Source organism: Hipposideros armiger, unplaced genomic scaffold, assembly GCF_001890085.2.
Source record: "Hipposideros armiger isolate ML-2016 unplaced genomic scaffold, ASM189008v1 scaffold_40, whole genome shotgun sequence".
Taxonomy (NCBI): domain Eukaryota; kingdom Metazoa; phylum Chordata; class Mammalia; order Chiroptera; family Hipposideridae; genus Hipposideros; species Hipposideros armiger.
This window is the reverse complement of record NW_017731390.1, coordinates 3,849,211-3,877,118: the sequence shown is the minus strand read 5'-3', so window position 1 is coordinate 3,877,118 and position 27,908 is coordinate 3,849,211. Positions and strand designations below refer to the sequence as shown.

General features: G+C 47.8%; 1 protein-coding gene across 2 annotated transcripts; it reads left to right on the top strand.

Annotated features, from left to right (window-relative positions):
• Positions 1–832: 832 nt before the first annotated feature.
• On the top strand, positions 833–27,748 carry PIP4K2B (phosphatidylinositol-5-phosphate 4-kinase type 2 beta). Of its 2 annotated transcripts, XM_019638753.1 has the most exons (11): positions 833–1,135; positions 5,092–5,151; positions 10,234–10,331; positions 13,236–13,332; positions 15,686–15,838; positions 16,697–16,843; positions 17,885–17,923; positions 18,441–18,554; positions 22,281–22,539; positions 23,003–23,106; positions 23,668–27,748. In XM_019638753.1, the coding sequence occupies exons 1-11, from the start codon at positions 977–979 to the stop codon at positions 23,746–23,748; spliced, it is 1,311 nt and encodes a 436-aa protein (XP_019494298.1). In that variant the 5' UTR covers positions 833–976; the 3' UTR covers positions 23,749–27,748. The 2 variants fall into 2 exon arrangements, with proteins under 2 accessions (XP_019494298.1, XP_019494299.1); XM_019638754.1 differs by lacking the exon at positions 5,092–5,151 and having other exon boundaries at positions 835–1,135.
• Positions 27,749–27,908: the final 160 nt, after the last annotated feature.

Below are 27,908 nucleotides of genomic sequence, written 5' to 3'. Positions count from 1 at the left end.
CCATAATTTGTGTTGAATATATGGAGATCCTTGGTCCAAAAGGAATTATGTAATAAAGTGTGGGCAGTTTACTCAAAGATTTCATGAAGTGAATCAGAATAAGACGATTATGACTCTCCGCTGTAGGACAGGTGTCTTAAGATGCCAGCGGTCTCTTAACTCGACCCTTTGGCGGGAGGAGGCCGGCAGCAGGTGGGTGAGTGTGGGACCCATTCATAAAACTCAGGGAGTTCTCGGCCGGCTCTTCTCATTGGCCCTTGGGGAAAGAGGCGTGTCCCGCGGGTAGAGCGCGCCTCAGGCCCAGGGGAGTGGGAAGATCCACGCTTGGGTGGGGCGAGGGGGCGTTCCTTGGTTTTCCCGGCAGGACTTCCTTTTTCCCTTGCTGTGTTCCTCCTGTTTCCCCCGGGGTGGGATGGTACGTCCCACCCTCTTCGCATTCCCGCCCCTTCTCCCCTCCCGAGCAGTGGCGCTGCCGCCATCTTGGCATGTCAGGTTGAGGGAAAGAGCCAAACCCTGGCTTCGCGGGGTCTGGACAGGCAGCCCCTCCCGCGGTAGACAGCGAGACCCACCCAAACCTCCCACCCTCCCCGCTCCGGTGCGGGGCTTTGAAGCGCGCGGAGGCCAGCTCGGTTCCTGTCAGGCCCGGGGAGGAGGGGCGCGCGGGGAGGCCGCTGCCTCCCCGGGACCGGCTGTACCACCCCGGGGGGGAGGATAGGTCCTAGTGACTGCAGGGCGGTGGCACAGCTCGGGGGCGGGGTGCGGAGCAAGCCGGCCATCTCCCTGGGGGCGGGGCGGGAAGGGCGGAGCGTTGGGCGGACGGAACCACCGGGGCGGGGTGGGGAGGTAACGGGACGGGCGCGACCATGGCGCGGTGAGGGAGCGGAGGTGGGGATCGGTCCCGGGGAGGCCTGGGGCCGCTGGCTTGTGCGCCTTCTCGGTCGCCCCCCCTTTCGCCGCCGCCGCCGCCGCCCCGGGCATGTCGTCCAACTGCACCAGCACCACGGCGGTGGCGGTGGCGCCGCTGAGCGCCAGCAAGACCAAGACCAAGAAGAAGCATTTCGTGTGCCAGAAAGTGAAGCTATTCCGGGCCAGCGAGCCGATCCTCAGCGTTCTGATGTGGGGGGTGAACCACACGGTAACCAGCTCCCCCGCGCGCTCCCACGCCCCCCGCCGCCCCCGGCCCTCGCCCCACGGGCCCTGCCAGGGACGCCTGCAACACGTCTCCAAGCCACTTGCACGCCCACCCGACCCTTGCACGCCGTCCTGGCCGGTGTGCACTCAGCGCCCCCGAGGCCTGGTGTCTCCGTGGTATGCTGTCGCCGCCTCCCCTTCCCTCCAGCCCCTCTGGCTTCCCGCGTCTGGTATGCTCAATTCGGGCCGCCCCTGGAACTCATTGGCAAGGCCTGGGTGCGGTGGAATCGCTTTCATCCTCTCTCCCTCTTTTCTCACCTCACCCTGTTTGTTGCATGTGTTTCCCCCCTTGTTCCTTATAACCCGCTGCCCCCTCACTGACCAGTTGACAGGGCAAGCATTGGCCTGCCTGACTATTCCTCTGTTTCTGGTCATTTGGTTGGTGTGACTGCTCCAAGTTTACCACCCTCCAGACCTGCTTACCCCTGACTATGGAAATCATCCCTGGGTTTCTTTTTTTTTCTTATTGAACAAGATGTATCAACTGGAGAAACACAGGCTTGCTTGAACCACAGACATTTTACCAAGGTCTTCCTGGGTTAGGGAGAATAGAAAATGTAACCATTTGAGGGAAGGTGAGGCCCGATTACAAAGACTATTCTTAGAAATAATGTGTCTTCCTTCCTTCTCCGTTGGTGTTCATGTCAAAGATGTTGACTTCTCATTTGTTGAGCTTTCTATTGTATGCTCATGACAGGTGTGATAATGGATGGTGATTAAGATGAGAGAGAGATCCCCTGGATCCTTGGGGGTGCTTTGAGATTTTCCAGTAGCCCCTTCAGGAAGTTGGAGGCGGACACTGTTTGAGCTGGAAGACTTTGTTTATGTCCTGGTTGTTTAAGGTCTTTTTTCTTCCTCTTGTAGCCACTTACTTCTTGCATTCTGACCCTTTGATTGTTAAGTCCCTACACCAGGAATGAGTATAGGAAGTAAAAGGACCTGAAACACCCAACTTCACCAACTAAAAGTCTGAAATGAGGAAGATGAAGCTCTAATGGCTTGGATTTCCTGTGGATTTCAGTTATTTAGTCTCCCTGACTTTTCTGAGCACTTGAAATTGCTTATGAGACCAAATGATGACAGAGGGCCCTGGGGCCAGCAAGAGTTTTTGCTTTGTTTTGATAGAGGAGCCTGTGGCTGGAGATTGATGAACTGTAGTCTGAGCCAGGGTTTTAGATCTTTACCATCTAATACCGAAAAGCACTTGTGTGTGGTGAGGTCTTTGTTGTTGTTGTTGTTGTGTTTTTTTGGTCTTGGGCAGGTTACTGTTTTCAATACTGAGGTGAGGGTCCTGGCCAGGGTAGGGAGTACACTGGTTTAATGCCCAGATCCCTGGGAGCTGTTTCGGGCCAATAATCCAGCAGAGTTTGTTCCTCCTGGTTCCTGCTGCCTCGGGTCATTTGACAACATTGCAAGGGAAACTGGGTCATCAAAATGTGAACCCTGTGTCCCTGCCTAGAAGTCAGCCCTTGATTTTGTTCCGCATCCTACTTCTCACTAGAAAGCATCCTGACTCTGCAGAGAACTGGTAGAGGTCTGAGAATCAGGAATATTACAGCTAGCAGTAAGAGACCTTGGGTCCCTTATTTTATACATGAAGAAATGGAGGCCCCGGGTTGAGGATTAGCTCACCTATGGTCACACCAAAGGATGCAGCTCATTGATCAGCAGTGTGTGCTGTGTTGGCCAGTGGTGGTGCTTGAGTGGCAGGTCTCATTTTTTAGCCTCCTGTTCCTTGTCCTATCTCTCAGCCAAGGACAGTTGGGAATTATAGTCTTGTTGGAGAACCTACCTCAATGTATGCTCAAGTGTGTGTGCCTGTGCATGCCAGTCCATGGGAGTATGTGTGGTGCTTGGTTTTCGGATAGGCAGGTTATCAGTCTGCCCAGGTGTGGGCATCAGGTGGGAGCCTCTGAGTGGCAGATGAATAGGTATCTGTGATTCCTACTCTGTTGGACTAGGCAGTCACTGTCTTTCTTTGCTGACTTTAAGAAAATTTGTTTGATGGGTAGCTGGAAAGGCATTGACTTTAAGTAAGACCCATGCCTCTGGGTATAATGAGTGAGCACCTCAGGGAAATGCTCTGGACAGGCCAAGCTTCAGAGGTCAGTTAGTCCCAAGTTTTATTGCTTCAACTCAGCCTGCAATAAGTCTAGTACTTCAAGGTCCCCATCTGGGAAATGGAGGCATCTCCCCAGAAGAAGAGTATAAAATCTTGCAGTGCTCTAGGGCAGCGGTTCTCAACCTGTGGGTCGCGACCCCTTTGGAGGTCGAACGACCCTTTCACAGGGGTCGCCTAAGACCATTGGAAAACAAAAAGATATTTACATTACGATTCATAACAGTAGCAAAATTACAGTTATAGAGTATCAACAAAAATAATTTTATGGTTGGGGGTCACCACAACATGAGGAACTGTATTAAGGGGTCGCAGCATTAGGAAGGTTGAGAACCGCTGCTCTAGGGGATCAGGATCACATTGTTCTTAGTGGATTGCTAGCCTTTCTTGGAGGTTACCTAACTTCAGAAGGCCACTGTTGCAACTTTTTACAATCTAAGGTTTCAGATACCACCTTTTCTTTGATTCTTTAGTTTCTCACCCATTTAGGTATTCAGGCCATGATGGTGTATGAGATATAAAGGATGGATGTGTCTTTATCTACAGTAAAATTAGTTACTCTCTCATGAGGTGGTTGATTACTTCTAGGTGGGAAAAGAGAGGCCTTTGAGCTCAGTGCTGTAACATGAGCTACTCTCCTAAATGGGTGCAACCCATGGACTTGATGGAGGAAGACTGTGTAGGAAACAGGGAGAAAAATCAGAAGACTTTGGATCTGTCAGGGGAGAACTAATAAAGAGAAGAAGCCAGTGTTTTAGTGGGTGAAAAAATTTCAGAGGGTCTGGAGTTAGGGAAGAGATGACTTTGGAGAGTGGCATGGAGACCAGAGGAGGCAGACTTGGCTTGATAACCAGTTGGCCATTTTGGGAACTAGGTATGTGTGAAGCTTCACCCAGATAATCAGAAGGAATAGGAGCAGTTGATGGTAACTATGTTTAACCATTTGGGAAGCTGCCAGACTTGTTTTTCAAAGGGACTGCACCTTTTACATTTCCTCCAGCCATGTGTGGGGGTTCCAGTTTCTCCACATCCTTGCCAACACTTGTTATTGTCTTGTCTTTTTTATTATAGCCATCTCAGTGGGTGTTAAGTGTTATATCATTGTGATTTTGCTTTGTGTTTCCTTGGTAACTAATGATGTTGAGCATCTTTTCATGTACTTATTGGCCATTTGTGTATTTTCATTGGAGAAATGTGTATTAATATTATTTGCCCATTTTAAAAAAAACTTTTTTGCTTGTTTTTAAATTGGGTTATTTCTCTTTTTGTTATTAATTGTAAGAATACTTTATATATTCTGGATACCAGTACCTTATTAGAGATATGATTTGCAAATTTTTTATCTCATTCTTTGTGTTGTCTTTTTCACTTTTCTTGATAGTTTCTCTTGAAGCTCAAATTTTTAATTTTGTTGAAGTCCAATTTATCTGTTTTCTTTGGTTGGTTTTGCTTTTGGTGTCATATCTAAGAAGGCTTTGCCTAACCCCAAGGTCATAAAGATTTTTTTCCTGTATTTTCTAAGAAAAACTTAATAGTTTTAGCTCTTACATAGATTTGTAATCCATTCTGAGTTAATTTTTGTATGTGGTACGAGAAACAGATTCAGTCTCAAATCTATTCGTTTCTCTCCCATATTCCACCCCCATTCTGTCCATGCATTTTCTTTGCTTAATGCAGACCCAGAACCTCCTTTACCTGATTTTTTCTCTTGCTCTGCTTCTTTATAAATCATTAGTAAATATTTCTGCTCTAGTGAGGCCTTTGATGAATTTGTCCTTCAGCAGGCCTTCCCATCTCATAGAGAACAATGGGACTCAAACAGGAGGAGAAGAAAAACCAAGGTATAAAAAGGAGGAATAAACCCAGGGGTGAATTTGTTGGACCTGTGGCTTTCTGGTTTTGCCTTTCCTTTTCTGGAGTTTCAGATTTTGCTTGAAACTCCTTGGTATTGAAAATGTGGTTCCCAACACATCATGTTTTCTGATGGTGGCAGGTAACAAATGATTGTCAGTGGTGGCCAACCCATTGCGGAGTCACCCACAGAACCCTGGGGCACGTCAGGAAGCCTGCATGCCCAACCCATGCCTCCTAGATAACAACTGAAGGTCACACAGGGAAGTGGAGGCTTCTGGAATCAATAGTTTACTAGATTAGAACTGATGGCTGAATTTTCATCTCCAGTAGGATCAGCACAGAGTGAACTCTGCTTCTAAGTTGTTCCTCATTCAACTTGGTTAGCCTCCTCATTATATATGCTAATGGCTCATGGAGTTAATCATGTGGATAATCCAAAAGCCACTTAGATGACATGAGATACAACAGACTTACTACCATCCTAATAATGTTGTATTTAGCATGATACTCGAATGAGTTTGCATTCCACAACTGCACTTCTCCTGAAGGTAAAAGGTTAGCCCAGAAATGTGATAGATAGTAAAGGAGATAGCATATTTTCCTGAACACTGCTTTAGTCATGAACTTTCATGCTCCGAAACTTTTAGTCACTCCCCTTTATCCACCAGATAAAATGTATCCTCTCCCTGGCATTTAAGATTCTTTACAGTCTGGTTATAACCTCAACAGTTAACCTTAATCTTCTTTCGCATCCTCCAGACCATGAACCTTTGGCATGGTCACACTAGCTGTGCTGTCTCTTTTTGTCCTTATCCTAATGTTAGCCATCCTTTAGTCCCCTTGCCTAGTCATTCATCTATCCAGACAACATCTATTGTGCAACTATGTGCCAGTTGTGCTAGGGACGTAAAAATGGGCAAGATAATCTCTTCCTTTGTAGGGGCTCACAACCTAGTGGAGAAATTAAACATGTAAACAAATAATTACCCAAATGAATGTGATATTTAGGATATAAAGAGGCACAAAGGAATGAATAATTAATTAATCGTGGGGAAAACAGAGATGCGCTTGCAGAGGAAGTGTCATTTAGCCAGAGCTTGGATGATTCTCTTAGCTTTATTCCTTCTATTCTTGCTGCCACAGTCTATTAACCTGAACTATTGTAATGGCCCCATAAATGGTCTTGCCCTTTCTGATCCATACTTGATTTTGTTTCCAGAATTACCATCTATATCACCCATCTTATCATGTGAATTCCCAGACTTGAACCTGAGAGGACTTCCCATTACCTTCATAGTCAAATCCAAATTTATCGTATAGTGGTCAAACCTAAGTTCAAGTCCAGGCTCTGCCTCATATGATTAGTAAAGCTTTGGAGTAATGATTTTTCTCTCTGAGCTTCATTTTCCTTTTCTATAAAATGAGCACAACACTTTCCTTGCAGATTATTAGGACAGAGGCAAGGAAAGGAAAGCACTACCTTAGTCAAGAGAACTATCCATGAGAAGGATTGCACAGCACAGTATGAAGAACCCAGGTGTGGCCCCAAACAGACCTGGGAGCAAATCCTGACTCTGCACATATTGTCTGTGTGACCTTGAGCAAGGTACCCTGAACCTCTTGCAAAATCAGATTAGTAATACTTTATGTGACTATTAAGTATTAGAAATAATAGCAGTGAACAGAATATATGTGATATTGTGATACAGATGATATGTAACATACAATAATATAAAGCACCGGCCACTTATAGACATTCAATAAATAGAAGTAGCTATTATTTATTAATTGATTGTATGCTAGGCTGTTCACCTGTCTTTCCTGTATTATCTCCCTCTACTTCTTAGTACCTCTGTCCTACTCTGCCACCCTACAGACTCCCCTCTCCCAATACCTAAAATGGGCAATACATTCACAACTCTGAGTCATGGTTCTGACGCTTCCCATGGCCTGGGATTCCCTTTCTCTTATTTTATTTATTTATTTGTGAACTACCCTCTTAGGCCTTCCTCACATTATTTCTCTGTGGTTTCCTCTAGCAACCAACTCTCTCACTCCTACTCCCAGTCAGAATCAACCATTTCTTGATCCGATTTTCCATCTCCCTTTATTCATAACTCCATAGCACTCATCACATTGTGTTAGTTAGAAAGGACAGAGGCCATGTCCTTTCATTTTTTTGTACCCCCAGCTTCTGGCACAATACTAGCATATGGTATGGCCCTCAATACATTGAGGAGAAGCAAACTGAACAGAAGTTTGGCAGAGTCTGAGCCAGATCAGGAAAGATTTTAAAAGCGAGACTAAGGAATTAAAACTTTACGCTGAGGTTTATGAGGAGCCATGGAAGATTTTTAAGCCGGGGTGTAACATGATCTTGTAGATTCTTCCAGTGTCAAGTGCCCTTGGCAATACCAGGAGGGGCATTAGGTGCCCTGTTTCTACCCTGATGTGTGAGGCCTGCAGTCTGACTCTCTGACCATACTAAACTCACCCTTCTCTGAAGCTCAGCTCTTCTTGATGTGTCTGTCCTTATGTTCTCACTTACTTGTATGCCACTTAACTTGGAGTTTCACTGTATCATGGGTTTGTCTCATCTCCCTATTAAAAGGATAAGCCTCCTACTTTTGTGTGCACGCCCCCTCCTCCCTAACATGAAATGAAGCTTGTAGTAGGTATTTCAGCAAGTGCTTCTTCAATTGAAATTGAATAGGACTCTCTGTGGATATAAAATTTAGCACAACTAAAAAAAAAAAGGTACAGTTAATCCCTAGAGTGAATCATCTACATGTGGTCCAGTGGAATGAGGGGTGAGTGTACATAGTTCAGATCTATGGAATGCTCACCAATATATCATCTCAGAGAGTTCCTGCTTTTGGGTTGTATAGTCAAGAACAGAGAGAAAATGAGAACTAAACACTGACCGACTTACCACCATTCAAACTATGCTGCAAAGAGTTACACGGGATTAATGAATAGAGCATTCCTGAATCACTCCTGTTAGAATACTTCAGCCTGACTAAAGGGCAATTGACCCCTCTCAAGCAAATGTTCTAGTCTTTTCTAGTACTGCCAGCACCCCTGGCCTTGGCACCGAGTTTGGATATTAGACTAACCCAGAATCAATTAGTAGGAGATACTAGAATGTTTTGGTATAAAACCATACTCTTTGAGTCAGTTGTATGTTCTTTCTAGCATGACGGTATGAGCTAGAAAATGCAGACTTGCATAAGAGCCATGAACTTCTTTAACTCTCAGAGCCAAGTTTATATGCCAGGAAAAAGGAAGTAGGACAGCTACCATGAATTGTTTCTGTTGGCAGAAAAACAAGGAAGTGGAATGGTTTCCTTCATAGGTATACACTTAACAATCAGGTTCCCTGGTGAGCACCCCCTGGAATGGGAATTGGCGTGGCTTTTTTTTTTTTTTTTTTGTGGCCTTGTAGCCAGTGGCAGCATCACAGATCTGGATGCTGGGAATTTTAAGTGTACAGTTTGATGCATTTGGACAAATGTATATCTTTTCATGTAATTATTACCCCCAAACAACATATAGAACATTTCTATCACCCTAGACTCACACCCCTCATGTCTTGCAGTTAACTCCACCCAACCCAGGCAACCTAGTGGATTTCTCTCACTATAGGTTCTTGTTCTAGAATTTCATATAAATGGAATCATACAGGATATATTCTTATATCTATGCCAGTCAGTTTTTCCCACCAGTTTACTGAGTCTTTGCCCTGCTGCCCACTTATAATGCTACCCTACTGCCCCTCCCACGCCCCATACACTTCTGTGCCTTCCTTAATTTCCCGGTGAGCCAGTTGGGTTTTTCACCAACTCTGGGAAGGTATTCCCCAGCCCAGTTACTGCATTAACTTGTACTTCCTTCATCATCTGACATTTCTAAATAAAAAAGGTTTGGAACATAAAAGGGGCAGCAAATTAAATGCCATTTCCCCCCATTTATGCTCCTGGAGGAGTCCTAATGACTCTAGGTTATTCCCTCACTGCCACATGGGGCCTCATTGAGATAATAGGATTTGCAAGGAAAGTATCTGGGAGACACAAGGCTGTGCTCTCCCTCCCCCCTATCCATTAAGTCAGGACTAAGGTTTCCTCTGTAAATCCTGAATGCATTAGTGGCAACTGGGTTGAGGGTCAAATGTCAAATACTCTGCTGTGATGAGAGAGGACATCTGTGGCTAATTAGACCACTAATTGGCAAACTGGGGATGGGGAAGCACAGGATTTGCCTTCTCAGCACTGCACCAATGGGAAGCCAGCTCCCTGTCCAGGCTCCAGCTCCCTGAAGGGGAATGAAAGATAATGAGGTTCCTTTGCAGTGAGGGCAAAGCACCCTACCCCATCTCCCCCAGGTCAGCATTAAGGCAGAACACAGCTTTAGGAACTGGCCCTGCATTAATCAGGAGAGTAAGAGTGAGCCGGTTGCCAGATGTTACCTCTCCTGCTCACTTTAAATTTAATCCTTTACTTTGGAGATGAGTTACACACCCAGCTCTTTTCCTGCCCCAGGCTGATTTCTTGAATGACCCACAATTTGTATAAAGATGTTCAAAGCCCTCAATACCCATGTAGGTTTGGTGATATTTATTCGTTGATCCATTCATCATTGCATTTGACAAGTATTTATATAGTACCTGCCATATGCAAGTCATAGGGTCAAGCACCATGGAGCCCCCAAAGATCAGTTAGATGATCTTTGCTATGATATGGTCTTGCCTAAGTATTAACTACAATACGAAGGAGGCTGTGAAATGGCCAAAAGATGGACACACACAATGTTTCGGGAATTCTAAGATGGGAAAGAACATTTATGGTCTAGAGAGTCATGGAAAGCTTCATGGAGGAGTTGCCTTTCTGAGCTGAACCTTATCAAGTGGGGAGAATCTCAAACGGTGGAGATGAGGCTGGGAAGTTATTTTAAGAGAAGAGCAGAAATAAAGACAGGAGGGAATCCATGGACATGTTTTTGGTGAGATGTATATTGTTTCTCTGAGACAGGTGGCCTCCTGGCTGAGAATCTCACTTTCCCTTGCTTTGCAGATCAATGAGTTGAGCAATGTTCCTGTTCCTGTCATGCTAATGCCAGATGACTTCAAAGCATACAGCAAGATCAAGGTGGACAATCATCTCTTCAATAAGTAAGCTGCCTATTGAGTGGGCTCAGGTTTTGTGGGCAGTCCTTTCCTTCTACACAGAGAGCCTCTGAAACCCGGTGCAAGGTGGGGCCAAGCCAGCACCTGGCATGGTGTGACAGCAACACCTGGATCACAGAGCTGAAAAACTGGCTGGAAAAATATATTCATTATGTGTCTCCCTGTTGTCTTGTCATCTCACTCCTTTATCAGCCTACCTCCAGTGTCCCTTGGGGCATGTGGCTTGGCCCAAGGTGATTCATCTAGGGCCAGTTTAGGAAGAAGTGAGCTGCTCAGGAGCTGAGATATCTAGTAGGTAGCTGACAGCAGTGTCCCTATCTTGATCTTAGTCTGAGGCAAGAAGATGCCAGCCATGTTCCTGGCCTGGGATGCAGCCAAGCTCTTTTCTCTCCAACTGGTGTGTGAACAAGAGGCTGAGCATGGTGCCCCAGGGCGAGGGCGCTATCCAGTTTAATTTTTCCCACTTTTGTTCATTGTGGTTTATTGGATTAACGCTGGTGTTTGAAGGTTGTCTCGGGCTTTGTTGGAGCAGCCGTCTCACCTGGCATAGTTTGGGGCCTGCTCTAAGCCCTTTGGAGGCCTTGCATTTTACCCTACTGTGTGTGAGTCACCCCAGGAACTGTCTGATGCTCACACTCGCTTCCTTTTTGCATTTGAATCCTGGTTCCACTCTCCATTGTCCCACAGTCCCCACCACCTCACCAGCTGGGCTGTGTCACCCCACCAATCCCAGACTGTTAGTTGGGAGAAGCTTGATTTGAAAATGTCCCTTAGTGGCCTCTTTGCTGTAGAAGTAATAACATCTTATTCTAGAAGCCATCTGTCTTTATAGCTGCTGGCTGCTAAAGTGGCCACCTGTATAGAAGAAAAACTTCTGTGTTTTTTCTCTACTCTTACATTACTACCCCATTTCACGTCATTTCTGATACCAGATGTGTGGGTTTTCCACATATCAAGCAATTTTGTAGGATACCAGCTTGGTGTCCTACAGTTCAAGTTAGCATCAGGTCCCACTGATGAAGGGCTCAGTCCCACAAGACTGCCCCTCCCAACTTCAGATGCCAGTTGCAAGTCCAAGTTGTCACTTTTGCTTCGGACTGACCTGCTATATAAATCAGAGGTTCCCATGACCCTTGGGTTCAATTAATTTGCTCCAGTGGCTCACAAAACTCAGGAAAACAGTTTACTCACTAGATTACTGGTTTATTATGAAAGATTATAACTCGGGAATAATCAGACGGAAGAGATGCATAGGGCAAGGTGTGGGGAAAAGGAGTGGAGCTTCCCTGCCCTCTCTGGGTGCACCACTGTCCTCAACCTGGAAGCTCCCGAACCCCGGCCTTTTGGATTTTTATGGAGGTTTCATTACGAGGGCGCAATTGGTTAAATAATCGGCCCTTGGTGATGGACTCAACCTCCAGCCCCTCTCCCCTCCCTGGGGGGTGGGACTGAAAGTTCCACCACTGTAATCCTGCTTGGTCCCCTGGCAACCTGCACCCATCCTTAGAGGCTTTCCAAAAGTCACCTCATTAACATAAATGCAGGTGTTGAAAGGGGCTTGTTATGAATAACAAAAGGTACCTTTATTGATTGCTCTTGTAACTTAGGAAATTCAAGGGTTTGAGGACCTCTGCCAGAAACAGGGATGAAAACCAAATATACGTTTCTTATTACATCACAGTGTCTCACCACCTAAGGAAGGAGAGGCAGCCCTTGGCTCAGAGGCAGGAAAGGAGATGGTTCTGTCCCAGAGGTCAGGGCTCTGGAATTAGGCATCGCACCACTGCCCATTTCAGGGTCCATGGTCTCTGGTGCAGTTCCACCACCTTTTACATCTTGGCCTGAAGCAGCTCATTGGATCTCTAATTTTTTTTTATCCTCCTTATTCCTTTTGTCCTTTCAATGACTGTTTATGTGCTAGTTATTAGACTACTATTTACTAGAAGACAGCGTACAATAAGGCAGACTAGGCCCCTGCCTTCATGAGAATCCACTGCTATCTATCTGTCTATCTGTCTATCTATTTTTTAAGTTTTCCAATAAGACTTTGTTTACAAAAACAGGTGGCTGGTCAGATTTGACCCATGGAAGCCACTGCTTTTTATTTCCTTGAAATCTTATCATCCTGGAGGAGTCAGGGACATATTTCTGAAAGGGAATTCCGAAACAGGGTGACTTGAAGAGGCGTCACTTCAAGGATTCACTCCCCTCCTGGAAACCTGTGGATTGAGTAAGGAGTGGGAAGGGTGGAGATTGGTGCCAACAAGCAAGGCTTCATGTAAAGACGGGATCCCAGTCAATTGACTAAGGATCTCTTCAATCTAAAGTGCCCTCCTCGTCCATTCCGGTGGAAGCCAAGAGCAGGGCTTCCTGGATGTAACCAGGATGTTTTGATGGGAGCATCCCTGGAAGAGAGGGTCCCTTTGATGAAAAAGGCCTTTCCCTTTAGCAGTCAGACTGATATTCACCTCACAGCAGCTGTTCACATGCAGCCACCAACAGTAGTAAGTATAGTGTTTGTGGAGTGGGGCCAACACTCAATCTCACTTCCCAGCTGGTAAGGTTTTTTTCCTTTAATGTAAATTTTATTGAAAGATAACATACACTCAGAAAAAATACACAGATCATAAGTATACAGCTAGATTAATTTTTACAAAGCGAACATAAGGGATGTAATGTTTTTAAATTTTTACATGGTCTGAATCACCTGGAGAGTTTGTTAAAAATGAAGATTTCCAGACTCACCTCCAGAATTTCTGGGGCCTAGAAACTTACATTTTAAGCACTGCAGATTGCTCAGATCTGTGGACCACAGTTTGAGAAATTCTGATGTAAGAATTAAGATGAGCAAAGAGACGTTCACAAGGAGGTTTCTGTGTTTTTCCCTAGGGAGAACCTCCCCAGCCGCTTTAAGTTTAAGGAGTACTGCCCGATGGTGTTCCGAAATCTTCGGGAGAGGTTTGGGATTGATGATCAGGATTACCAGGTACGGCTGCCTTTGCAAAATCAGAGGGGTTAGGGCGTGGAGCGGGGCCAGGAAGCCACAGGACAAGCAGAGAAAAAAGTGCCTACAGTTCTTGTGCTGTGTCTTCCTGTTGTGTTTCTCTCTAGCCCAGGCAGCCTTTCCCCGTGTTGGCGGGCTCTTGGAGGGGCTCATAGTACTTCTGATGATGCCTTTTAGGCTCAGGCTCCTCTCCCTGGGAAGAGAGCAGTGGGAGGGAGACGGGTCTATGGAAGCTGCTTCATCTTAGTCTGACATTTCCAGTCTAGGCTGAAGAACCCTTCTCCTTCATAGTTTGACTTAAAAGAGAGAAAATTGTTGCCAACAGGAGATGAGGCCTCTTAAAGCAGATAAGACAGATTAGAAAAGGAAGACTTCAAGGGTAGTGTAACCTCTTGCCAGGTATGAGTTCCGCCTCCTAACTTGTGCCCTGTCCTGAGGTTGGGAGGGGGCATAGGCATGGCAGGGCAGTTGCCCCCTTCAGGGGGTGATATTGTCGTCGAGGCCTTTGGCCTATTCGGAGGAATCCCAATTTCAGGGACATTATAGTCTGACTCAGTCTACGGTTTCTGTTAACTTCTCCACCTGGTGGTGAAGGTGGGAGAATCTTCCATTTCATTTTTGTAGCAGTAAGAAATACAGCTGACTTTCACTTGTCTATGGGGAAAAAAGGAGTGTATAGTCTAGTGAAATCTAAAATGGATGCCCCCATCTTTTAAAACACTGATTCCTCCACCCCGCTCCCAGTAAGCCTTCCCCAGAGTAGTTCACAAGAAACAGATGGGCCTGAGTGATGTCCCTCCCCTTTCTCCTCCACTCTGGAGGGCCTCCTGCAAAGTTGTGTATCCTGCAGAGGGTGAGGGGGTGTGAGAAGAGGAGGAGATGCCAGGGACTTAGACATCAGGAATGTCTGTATCTAAGAGGTACTGGGAGGTCCCTCCGCCCCTCTGTTAGGACCGAATCCCAAGCCACACACATCATGACCTGATTGGAGCCTGAGGCTTTCTGACCACTTCTTTTCATTATTGCAACCCCAGTTACTCGGACATCTTCCTTCCACTGCAGCTCCTTCCCTCCCTGTGGCCATCTAACCATGTCCTCTCAGTGTCTGCATTTTTTGCTCTAGTAGCCTTGTGGGTAAATGACTGTGCTCAAGACTGAAATAGGGGCAGGGAGGATGGTGTTCAGGGAGGGGACTCTGTACTCATGGACTGTCAGCCATTTAGAGGGTCAGAAAATGCTGCCTGGAAATAAGGCAGGGCTAGAACTAGACCTCCCAACTAGGCTTGAGGCTGTACATTTTCCTGGGACCAGGCTGGGAGAGTGAGGCCCTCTGTCATGCAGCCTACTCAACATTTCTGCATTGGGACATCCTGTTTGGGGGGTGCTCCTTTAGTTTAGAGAGCCCCTCACCACTTCCCCCATGAAGGTGATGCTCCCTCCTCCCCCAGGGTCTCATGAGGAGGCATTAGGTGAGGTAAAGAGTCAAGTCCTAGGTAAGAGATGAGGAAAGGGCTTGGAGAGGAGGTTTTTCTCTGAGCAGATCACATGTGTTTTCTTGGAAATAGGGACAGCTGGGCTCTCCCTCTCTGCCTTGCCCCCCAAAGGTCTTCTCTGGGCGTCTGCTTGATGTCTCATCCCTTTGGTTGACTCGTACCCCACCCTGCCGCTCCTCTTGAGGCTCCTAGTGGGAATGGGGCCTCAAGGAAGAGCAGGGACAGAACCAGAAAGGCCCCAGAACTGCCTCAAAGCCCTGCACAGACAAGCAGGAGTTGGAGGTGAGGGGAGAGGTGCTGGGCAGAGAGGTGAGGACCAACTTCCTGCTTTGGGAAGGGTTTTCCAGCATCAGGGTACATACAGGTAAGAGATGAGTGTGTCCATTGCTTCTTTATGCTAGACTTCTTGAATATTACTTCAGCTTTGTCTTTGTCACCCTAAGAAACGGGGCAAGTCAACTTAGTCTGCCTCCTTTTGTTCCAGGTGAGGAAACTCAGGAGTAGAGAAGTTAAATGGCTCACCCAAGGGTCATATGACATGTGAGTGGCAGGATTAGAACCCAGTTCCCTAACATCTGAGGTAGTTGTCTGGGATCAGAAGGAAAGGAAATGTTTCACAGTAAATCCTCTTTCCATCCCAGTCAAGCATTAGGAACAGCTCTTGTCATTCTTAAGGAAGACTTTCAGGAGAGATGGGACCTTCCATGAGAAAAGGGGTGGGTAAGGTCCCGTCTGTTTCAGTGTTGTTGGCTTTAGATCAACCTGGCCCATACCCGAACACTCAGAGTGAAAGAGTCCTGTTCCCCTCCCGAGACCAGCCCGCTTTTGTCTTGGTCCATCAGAATTCAGTGACACGCAGCGCCCCTATCAACAGTGACAGCCAGGGCCGATGTGGCACACGTTTCCTCACCACCTATGACCGGCGTTTTGTCATCAAGACTGTGTCAAGTGAGGATGTGGCTGAAATGCACAACATCTTAAAGAAGTACCACCAGGTATGGTGAGTCCCGAGGGGGGATTGGACAAGGGAGAAGAGAGCCCCTGGGGAGTCCCTGGAGAGGCGTGGGCCCTTCGGTGATGGCAGAGGCCTCCTTATAACGAAGCCCTTCCCTGGGACCGTGTTTCTGTGAGGAGAAATGCCTACTTGAAAAAATTAAAAAGGATAAACGAAGGCAGGCTACTGACTCAGTCCCAGTTGAACAGCTGTTTCTTGACAGAGTTAGGAAGTTTTCACACTGTGGCACCTGCCTCATTTCTTCTAAAAGAGGTCCTGCCAGCTTCTCTCCCCACTCATATGGACCCTGTCCAGGAGAGAAAAGCAGGGAGTGCAGTGGCGCCATCTGAGAGTCTGCCCCACGCCTGCTTGGTCTTCAAGGCAAGCTGGCTCCTCTCTAGGGCACCTGAGAGTGGGGAAAGGGACTTCTGGTCTTTTGGGAGCTACAGCAGAAAACCCTGGGGCATGGCGTGGGTAAAGCTTCTGGTGTGAAGCTCTTCTGTTTTCCCACACAGCCGGATCACACCCCTGCCTCTGCAGCCCCTCTCTGCCCTGTGGTTTTCCCATTTCAGGCCACAGAGGAGACAGATGCAAGGCCCAGATCAGTGATTCCCCTGTGGTGGAAGCCCAACAATATGAGACCAAAGGGGCTCTACACTGCCTGCTCAGCCTCTCACTCTGCTGTGCCAGCTGGGGGCAGGGGTGGTTGTTGCCTGTTGTAAGTCTTAAGAAACCCCGTGACTTCACAGAACCCAATTTAGAATCCTAGGCAGGGAGCGTTTCAGCCAGGGGAGAGTCCTGTCCGTCCTGGCCCCTTCATGTGTTCTTTAACCTTCCTCCTTTCCTCCCTCCTTTCCAGTTCATAGTCGAGTGTCACGGCAACACCCTTTTGCCCCAGTTCTTGGGCATGTACCGCCTGACTGTGGACGGCGTGGAAACCTACATGGTGGTCACCAGGAATGTGTTCAGCCATCGGCTCACTGTACACCGCAAGTATGACCTCAAGGTAAGGGGCTCGTGTTTCCCAGGTCTGTGGCTGTCCTCTCCCTGAGACTTCGAGGGGCCCTGACTCCAGCTGCCACATAGTGGGGAAGCCAGAGCATATGTTTGGCACGGACAGGTAACTGGAGTAGATATGCCTAATTCCTCCGGGCCAAAGGCTGTTTGAAGTCCAGGTGTCAGTAACAGGAGGTTATTTAAGCCCCAGATGTACCATATTTCTGTAACAATTGCTGTGCAACTCCTGTCAGTGGGATGTCCACACCAAGGGCAGCAGCAGGGGGACAGGACGGGCTGTGCTGGCGCACACACTCTGGCATCTGTTCAGGTCCCATGGACCGACAGCACAGTGCTTTTCTAGACACGGAACACTTGTGCCTGTGAACCACAGTGTTCTGTTAGTCTTAAACTGACTTCCTGACTTCTGTCACCTCACGCCACTGCCCCTCTCTCTGCTGCAGCTCCACTAGTTTCCTGTCCATTCCTATGGTGCTGTGTTCTCCTCCCCAAGATGTCACACAGGCTGCCTGGACTATTTTTCCCTCCCTGTCCTTTTCTCCACCTCCACCTTCCCCCGCCTAATTACTTCCTACTTACCCTTCTGAGCTCAGTTCAAATATCACTTCTTCCAGGAAGCAGGCCTGGGCCACTGCCCCTCTCCAATCCAGGTCCCTCTCCTGTGCCACATGCTCCTGGGTGTCCTGTCTCCTCCCCTGTACCACTTAGCATCATTGTGATTGATGGATTAATTAATTGCATAATTGCTCCTTAATGCCTGTCTTCCCTGTTAGAAGGAAAGTTCCTTAAGGGCAGGGACTGAGTCTCTTGGTATAGTCCTGTTTCCTGAGCATTTATGTGTCCATAGTCAGGGCTCTGTAAACGGCCTGTGTCAGAGGAAGTGAACAAGTTGCTGCCTCCTGGCCCCTCTAGGATTCTAACCAGCCTACTTCAGTTCACCTGCTGCCTCTCCCCAAAGACTGGTGCATGTTTTCTCCCTCAACGGAATTTGCCTCCGATGGACTGCTCCTGATGGCTCTTATCCTTTCAGGGTTCTACTGTTGCCAGAGAAGCAAGTGACAAGGAGAAGGTATGCTGGGACCGGTGCAGATCGAGTGTGGAATGGGTCGCTTGGAATGTGAAACACCTATCGGCCATCCTGTCCCTTCTATCACAGCCCCAGCCCACTTCCCAGACATGTAGTCTGTCAGTACTCTTTGTCACTAAGCCTGTCCTCAGCCATAGCCACAACCTCGGCCTTGGTCTTCAGCCTTTTACCTCTGCCCTTGCTGGGTTCCTCCTAGTCCTGGAGGGCTAGCAGTTTCCATCTCATGGTCCAGCTTGAATTGGTGAGTTGCTGCCTGAGCCCTGAGGTAGCCCGGGCTCAGCAGGAAGGCATGCTTTGGTCAGTCCTCACTGTCTGACATTTGCCGTCATTGCCTGCCCGAAGCCTAGGACTGTTAGCCTCCTGTGCTGAGCTGTGGATTTGGCAGGTTGATCATCTGTGCTCTAAAGACCCTTCCCCTTTCTGTGCCATCACCCTAGCAGGGACTCCTTGTGGTGAATGAATCAGGCCACCCAGCCTAACACTGCTATTGCTCTCCCAGGCCAAGGACTTGCCAACATTTAAAGACAATGACTTCCTGAATGAAGGGCAGAAGCTCCATGTGGGAGAGGAGACTAAAAAGAACTTCCTGGAGAAACTGAAACGGGATGTAGAGGTACTTACTAACCCTCGTTCCTACCTTGGTTGATCAGGCCCCTTACCCCAAGATCAGGAGCCTCTCTAACCTTGAAAAAAATTGAATTCACTCCTTTCCAAGAGTGTGGACAAAAGAAGGGTGGCGAGGGGCCGGCCGAGTGGCGTGATGGTTAAGAACTGGCTTGGTACGCCAGAGGGCCCCGGTTCGGATCCCACATATGAGGGCTGGTGATACTGCCCTCCACAGCTAAGATGCTGAACAACAGCTCAACCTGGAGCTGGGCTGCCGTGAGTCGCCGGCGACGGCGTAGGCTGCAGCCCCTGTGGCAGTGGGTTGCCATGGGCTACCGTGTGTGGCCAGCAGCCAGCGTGAGCGGCCAGCAGCCGCAGTGAGCGGCCATCCAGAAGCCAGTGGCTGATCTGCCTCGCCCGGGAAGAGCGCAATGATGGTGCCAACTTGGGCCAGTGAAGCAACGTCCTCCACAACTAGACTGAAGAACAAAACGACAGCAACTTGTTTGTTCCCCTTCCCCCAATTCCCCAGCACTGTTCCTATCCCCCAATTCCCCCCCCCCCAAAAAAAAAAATTTTAAAAAAAAAAAAAAAAAAAAAAAGAAGGGTGGCGAGTTGAGCAGTGTGGGTAGTTATTTGCACCTAAAGCGAGTGCATATAAACCTTCTATTTGGGAGGACACAGTTTGTTCCTGTAGAACCTTGGTAACTCAGTATTGAATGCTTTCTCTCACCTCTTCACTAAAATCTGCTCCAACAAACACCTTTTTTAAACTCCCTTTCAAACTTCCTTTCCGGTGGTCCCCATAGTGAAGGGGCCACCTGGCCATCAGAGTGACAGGAAACAGCTAGTGAGATCTACCAACCATGCCCCTTTACTGGCTCTGATTCTCCACTTACCTAGTAACCTTCTGGTTGGTATGGGACTTCCTGTGGAGAAGCTCCTCCAGGGAGGACACGTGCTAAATAGTGAGTGCGATATCTGGGCCACTTGATAACGCAGTGCCTCCTTCTATTTAAATAAATTAGGAGCCTGCTTATTAAAACCAAACCTTATAAACTTTTTTAAAAGTTTTAATTTTTTTGTGGTAAAATATGCATAACAAAATTTGCCATCTTAACCATTTTTCAGTGTGCATTTCAGTGACATTAAGTACATTCACATTGTTGTGCAACCGTCACCACCATCCATCTCCAGAACTTTTCCATCTTCCTAAACTCTATACCCATTGAACACTAATTCCCTATTCTCCCTTCTCTCTATCCCTGACAACCACCATTCTTTCTGTCTCTATGATGCTGACTACACTAGGACCTCATGTAAGTGGAAGCATACAGTAGTTGTCCTTTATGTCTTGCTTATTTAACTTACTGTAATGTCTTGAAGGCTCATCGATGTTGTAGCATGTGTCAGAATGGCCTTTTTAAGGCTGAATAACATTCCATTGTGTGTGCATACCATATTGTGTTTACTCATTCATTCGCCAATGGACACTTTGTGTATTAGTTAAGATTCTTCAGAGAAACAGAACCAATAAGGTGTACATAGATAAATTGATAGGTGGATAGATAGATAGATAGATAGATGGATGGATGTTTATTATAAGGAATTGGCTCACACTGTTATAAGAGGCTAATAAGTCCCAAGATCTGCAGTTGGCAAGCTGTAAACCCAGGAAAGCTAATGGTATAGTTTCAGTCTGGAGGCTGCCAGGCTCGAGACCCAGAAAGAGCAGATATTTCAGTCCGCAGTCAAAGACAGGAGAAAAACTGATGTCCCAACTCAGAGGTGGGCAGGCAGGGTGAGTTCCCTTTTACTCACAGGAGGATCAGCCTTTTGTTCTACGCAGGCCTTCAACTGATTGGATGAGGCCCACCCATGTTAGGAAGGGCATCTGCTTTACTCTCTTTACCTATTCAAAGGTTAATGTCATCCATAAACACCCTCACAGACACACTCAAAATAATATTTGACCAGATGTCTGGCGCCTGGTGGCCCAGTTAAGTTGACACATAATATTAACCGTCACACTTGAATTGCTTCATTGTGAATAATGCTGCTGTGAACATAAGTTTAACAAACTTCTTTTTGCTAGGAAGCTTTTCCTTAAATCATTCCCTCTTGTGTTTCTGCCTTTATTCTGACATTTAATTTGTTCAGTCTTTCTTTTCCCTTTCCTGCTTTTCTTCCTACTCTACTTCTAAGAAGAATTTAAGGCATTTTACATAATTCATTTGTTTTCACTTGCATGTGGCTTTATAAATGTTTTCAGGTGGATGGACTGTCTCTCTTCTGGGACTCCTGCTCCTTCTCCCTAGGCTTTGAGAAGGCTTTTTCCAGAGGTGTTTGGAACAGTGCCCCCACCACTACCTTTCTCTACTGAGGAGATTATGCTGATCTGTCATCAGGGCTTGTGCTTTTAGTTGTTTTCTGGGCCTGTGTGTAGAGCCTCTCTGGTCCTATTATAATTCTCCTCCTCGTTACCTAGTCACACAGTGGTCAGTTGGACAGTTTCATGGTGCCACAGACTCAGTTTGTGACCATGGCAGAATGCATGGCACATGGCTGATGGTGTTTGCTGGCTGGTTCACAGAGGATTTGGACCAATGACTCTGGCCTCATTATTAGCTAACCTGGATTGCCAGTTGGCCATTTCCATCCTGTGTCATTCCCACACTGTGTTCTTGTTTAAGTCATGGAGTATGTACATCAGGAGATAGGAGGCACCGTCCTGCTCACATGCTCATGTGGATGAAAAAGCGAGACTCGTCAGGGAGGGCCACACTTTGCAAGGGAAGGGCTCCAGCATTCTCCCCTGTACCACAGCTGCTTTTGACCTTGAGGGAAGAAAGAGTTGAGAATGTTGGTTGGCTCTGTCATTCTTATGTCATGTTCCCTTTTCTTTTTCTCCTCATTTTTACCCTGACTGTTAAAGAAGCCAAATTGTATAGTTTTCAAACTTTGCCTCTGATACCCAGTTAGAAGTACATTTTACCTTGTAACCCAACACACAGACACACAGACACACACACACACACACACACACACACACACACACACACACACACACACACTGGAATACTATCTACNACACACACACACACACACACACACACACACACACACACACACACACACACACTGGAATACTATCTACCTTGACTTTGTGTTATGTACTCTGAAATTTTCTAATCTATTTTATGGTATTTAATAATAGTAAAAACAAAAAACAAAACCCTAGTCTCAGCCCACTAAATTGGATTTAGGACTCATAATGGATTGAGATTCATGGTTTGAAAGACACTGCTGTGTTGTATCCATCCTTCCAGACTCCTGTGCACTGCAGCTTTCCATTATGTCTTTCCTCAAACTTGCCGTGGCCTCTCTTGATCCCAGACTGTATGACCGGTCCCCCTTCCTGCAGTGCTTGTCCTACCTTTCCTCCTGCAGCCTCTGCCTGCCTGCCTCCTCTTCATCCATCAGGCTCAGTCTCAACCCTTTCCTCAGGGAGGCTGCCGCTTTGGACCCCCGTAGCCCCTTGCCCTTGTGGGTGACTTTCTTCTTTATTAGATGCTGAGCTCATTGAGGGCAGAGACTCTGATGTCTTATTCTCTGTTGTGTTTCAGAATTGGAGATTTGAGTTGACAGGAATGCCTTTCCTCCCCTTTCCACATGCCACTGGAATATCCCTTATAACCTCCTCCTTCTGTGTCTCCTTCCCCGCCTCCCCTAGTTTCTGGCCCAGCTGAAGATCATGGACTACAGCCTGCTGGTTGGCATTCACGACGTGGACCGGGCAGAGCAGGAGGAGATGGAGGTGGAGGAGAGGGCAGAGGACGAGGAGTGTGAGAATGACGGGATGGGCGGCAACCTGCTCTGCTCCTACGGCACGCCTCCAGACAGCCCTGGCAACCTCCTCAGCTTTCCCCGCTTCTTTGGTCCCGGGGAATTTGATCCCTCTGTTGATGTCTATGCCATGAAAAGTCATGAAAGTAAGTAGGAGCCTGTGCCTGCCCTGCCCGCCTCTGGCCCATTGTTTAGCTGTCCCTCGGGGGTGTCTGGGCCTCTGACTCATTAATTGCTGACCTTGGCCTCTTTCTGCCTCTAAGCGCTCATGCTGGGTCCCCACCAGTAACTGTCTTCTGGGCCCCATGGTCCTTCTCTGATAGGCCTTTCTTCACCTGTCTGCTTGTCCTGGATATCTGACGCATGGTCCTCTGGTTCATAGGATGGACAAAACCTTATAAATACTGTGATGTCAACCCCACAGGGGAGCTGTGAAGATTGAACAAGAGCTATGAAAGCTTCTGAGAAGGACTCGATGAGTCATCCCTTTTGTCAGATTCGCAGTGATGGGATGGATCTGGACCTTACATCTGAAGGGTTGTGGCCCTAGCTGCTTTCTGCTCTTCTCCCTTTCACCTTCCTCCTTTCCTGCTTCCCCTCCCCCTTCAGGTGCCCCCAAGAAGGAGGTCTATTTCATGGCCATCATTGATATCCTCACACCGTATGATGCTAAGAAGAAAGCTGCACATGCTGCCAAAACGGTGAAACATGGGGTGAGTGCTCCCTGTCTCTGTCCAGACCCAGTGGGTAGGTCCTCAGACCCCCAGGGAAGTGGTCTCTGGCCTCCTGCTTTAAGGAGACATTCTCCCGCCCCCTTCTCCCAGGGCAGGGAACAGGAAGAGCAGCCTGCCTGGTTGCCTGGCGTTCTCTCTCTGCTGTCTACACCCCACCCCCGAGTAATATGCCCAACTTGTTTTTCCCTTTGTTCTCTGGCCCTCAGGACCCCGAGCCTGCTGGCTGGCGTCTTTCCCCAGGGCTGTTGTGCATCTTGTTGACTGCCTGTAATAGCTTTGTTTACATGCCCACACTGCTCCCCAGAGGCCCATGTCCCCATGGACTTCAAGCTGCTATTCTCCAAACAGCGGCCCCCACAGATCGGAGTTTCTCAGCTACATGGCCATCACTGCTGGAGGTGGCCTTCCCAGTCTCAGGGGTTGTCTCCAGTTCTAGTGTAGATCCAGAGGTTCCTGAATATCCAGGCCCCTCCCAGGTGCAGCCTCCTGATGAGGGCCAAGGGCTGAACCTGAATTGGCCTGTATTGTGTTGTATTGTAGGCGGGGGCCGAGATCTCGACTGTGAACCCTGAGCAGTACTCTAAACGCTTCAACGAGTTCATGTCCAACATCCTGACGTAGTGACCTTCTACCTTCAGTCGGAGCCAGAGAGCAAGATGTGGGGTCGGGGATCGGAAGGGGAGAGGGTATATTTGGGCTAGATGGGAGGGGTGGGAGCAGATTTGGGGGTCGGGGAGGGCTTTAGCAGTGAGACTGCAGCCTGTGACACTGAAAGAGACTAGCTGGAAGGAGGGGATGTGCTGTGTGTGCACGTGTTCACAGGATGTAGCCTCACCTCCTGCTTATCCTTGATTTTTACCCCCAATTTGACCCAAGTTGAAAGGGGGTTTCCTGTTTGTTACCTTGTAACCTTTTAAGATACCTTGGGGCTAGAGGTGACTGGGTTTATTTGGATTTTGTTTCTGAAATTTCATTGCTCCAGGTTTGCTATTTATAGTGATGTATATCATCACCGTGTCCACCTTCCTTCCACATCCCTGCCCTGAGTTCCCTTCAATTAAAGAGGCATCCCGTAGACCCAGCCAAGGGTCCTCTCAGAGCCACATGCTCTGATGCCAGAGGAAAGGTCAGACACCTCAGCCCTACTGCATTTGATCTTGTCTGGATTGACTTTTTAATATTACAAAGTATTGTGCACAACGTCCTTCACCTTTCTTCCTTGGATCCAAATGATTCCACCATCTAACTGCCGTCCTCCTGAAGGAACACTCCAGACCAACATCACTCATCTTGTGTCAGAATCAAAGATCTCAGAGGGAGTATGTTCATCCTCATGGGATGGTAAGGGGTGAGGGTTGCTGCTGGGCTCTCGGACAGCTGGTTCTCAGAGAACCCTACAATCATCACTCAAGCCCCTGGGCTCTCTCGGCCCCTGAAGGTCAGATGTCCTCACTATAAAGCCTGTGTCAAGAGAAACTAGAAGGGACCCTGTGCTTAAATGGTTATTTCCCCCCTTAAAGAAACCTCAGAAGCTGATGAATATCAGATGAGGGTTTGTGACCTCCATCCATTTACTTCTGACCTTCTCCCAGGTGCCCTCACTTGTAGGTGAGCCTTTAGTTGGGGGCAGATCCCAGGCACCTGGGGTGCTCCTTACAGAGACTCCTCTTCTAGCCCCGGGGTTACCGTGTAGGTAATCTGACTCCTTGTGCCTATGATTTGTCACCTGGATGTTATGGCCAGCAGGGAGTGATGACCCCCACCTTGGAGACTGGCTCCGAAGCCTGTTTGTCACTTGAGGTTGTGACCCAGGAAATCCAATTTGGAGGCTTGATGTGGGGTTGGACCTAGCCCCAGCCTTGGGGCTGTTTTTCCTTGATGCCCCGCTCTAGACTTAGCAGACCTGCCACCCACAGGCTTCCTCAAGAGTGGCATCCTGCAGCTTCCTTCAGAATCGCCACCCACCTTCTGAGCCTTGCTACGCAGGCCTCAGAACTGAGCCGTGTGTTATTCTGTGATGACAGCAGAGCAGTCTGATCTGGTGAGGAGAGAAAACGGCCCTGTGTTGGGGGTGGTGTGTTCCTATATCTTCTTACCCCCTCACCAGGAACTGAGGATTTGGAATGAGATACGGTAAAACATGTAGATAACCCCACAGATGCAAAGAAAGTTTGTGGAAGCATTTTGTATATGGACGGATTGGTTTCCTGTGGCTGCCTCCAAACCCGGCCAAGCTCAGCTTCTGGAGCAGGAATCAGCGCCGTCTCTGTGCCCTACCTGCAGCATTTAGGTCAAGAAGGAATGGAGACAGCATTCTTCAACTCCTCTGGGCTGCCAGGACCCTTCTTGAAGAGGCAGACAGGTCATTCAACTGCCCTGGCCCAGGAAGGGGCCATAGGTATCTCTGAACATCAGCAGTAAGACCACGAAGTGACGTGGGGAAGAATTTGGAATCCAGTGGCTCATGGAGAAAACAATTTTGACTTAGGAAGGGATTATATAGGAATCATGTTTGGAATTGATTTCCCCACCTCCTAATCAGGAATGAAAATTTGGATCTGCTCCTCGTCAGGCCCAGCAGCTCCAAAGCTTGGCAGGCTGTCCTCCAGCAGCCTCCACAGCCTCGGGCTCCTACCGGCTTCCTGCATTTGGTCTGATCATGTTGCCATAATGTGTATGCACTGTGTAACACAATCCTATCAGTTAAAGATGAGCTACCAGGGATCTAACTTCTTTAACATTGAGTTTTTGTGGTTTTCTTTTTTTTTTTTTTTTTTGTATATTGTTTACATTTTGAGAGGTAGACCTGTTTCAAATGCTCTTTTTGTGTTTCTGACAGTATTGTTGATTGGGTCCGAACATTTGAGCTGTGGTTTGGTGGATTTTAGAGTTTTTTAAAAGGTCATTCTCTGTGCTATCTTCAAAGCCTTGGGTTTTGCCCTCTACTTCTTTTTAGCATTCAAATGTTTAAAAGCTATTTATCTTGGTTTATACAAGTTTTCTTTCTCTTCTTTCTGTAATGATGAAGATATTATATTTGGTGTGCAGTCTGAATGTAGAGAAAGGGAACTGATCCCCAAACTTTTGTCTGCCCCCACTCTTTTTTTCCGAATCCCATCATTCCCTTACTGGGCAGTATAAGGTATCTAAGGGGAAGTACCTACCCTCAATCTAACTCTTTGGAGCCGTGAAGGTCAACAGCCTGCTGGCATCCCAAAATAATTGTGGGTCTCCCAAGAGCAAAGGCATAAGAATAGGACATGGCTGACTGGTGAGGTCTGGAGGTGGATGAGGGCAGGACTCCTCTCCCATTCCCTCCATCTGCCCTCTAACCAGTCACAGCTTCTCCCATCCCGCCCCTCTTCTGAAAGTCTGCAGCTAAGAAACTATAGGTTCCCAGGTCTCCTAGCTAAAGTGCAGGGCTATCTGAAAACTCCACTGAGACCACTAGATGAAGGCCTGTGGCCCTTGTTCCTGTTACTGAATCACTGAGTCTTACCCCCGGTCCAAGCCCCTTCCCGGTGCCCCGCAGTCGGGGGCTGGGGGGCAAGACTGGGAAGCCAGCAGTTCCAGGAGCACAGACGGAAGCAGCGCTCGATCTCCTTCCCTGGCTCAGGGGTTACTGGTCTGTGGCAGGTACCACGAGTCGCCCCTGTGGCTGTTCTCAGTGGCACTCCCTACATTCCCACCACAGGCAGCGCTTCCTACTTCGCTTGTTTCTCTTGCCTGTGCTTTGGGCCACAAGCAGGTCCCCTGGTAGTCCTCAGGGCTTGGGCCTACAGACTCCTGCCCTAGTGACTTTCCCCTCTTCACCGTCTGCCAGGGCCTGCCCTGGGGAGGTGGACCAAAGACCCAGGACTTTTCTCAGTAGCCAGTCCCATCCCCCAGTTGTCTTTTTACCAGTTCAAGTTGCGAGAGAAGAAACTTCCGCACTCCCCAGCATTTTAGCTACTCAAGTGTTAGGGGCCGAAGGGAGTGTTTAAACAACTTAGAGCTCTGGCCTTAGACCTGTGGCTCCCCCAAGTCTAGGACCTCACCTCTTCCTTGTAGAAATGTGGGAAGGGGGGTCCACTCTGAGCACAGGAATCAAAGGGAATCAAACAGCTGCCCCCCAATTTACCAGCCATCCGCAGGGGTCCTTGACATGGCCCTACCCTTCCTCTGAGAGGTGCCACTTATGAAGAGTGCCTCCAAGGGAAGAGGAGACTCAGCTGTCCCCAGCAAGTTGTGCTGAGATCCTTCGGAGGCAGCTGAAGAATCTTCCAGAGGACCCCCTCCCCTTGCTCAGAGCCATTTTGTAAGGAAGAACCAACAACCTTTGGGAGAAGCCCGATGCTGCTCAGCACACCCAAGCATCGGGTCAGATCATTAGAATAAAAAATGTGAATTATGTTCAGATTCAATTTGTGGGGAGCAGGATAAACTACCACCCCACCATATGTGTGTGACTTCTCCATTTCCCACTGCAATTTCCATTTTTTTGAATAGGAATTTTCAGCCCCCTGTGCTTGTCTAATGTCTGCTCCAAACAATTCGAGACCCTGTTACTGTTTTAAAATGCATGCGTGTTAAGATGAATCTCCAACCCAAGGAAAATAAAACTTAAAAAGCTTTGTGTACACATTGAGTCATTGAGTCCTTTGGAAACAAGCCTTTTGTTTTTTTCAGAACTGAAAGGTTTGGGTCCAAGTTTTAGAGGCTGCTTGGGCTATATCAGTATATGGCTTGAGTTTGGAGAAAGACTGACTCTGGTCACCCACTTTCTGATGTGGTTAATAAAC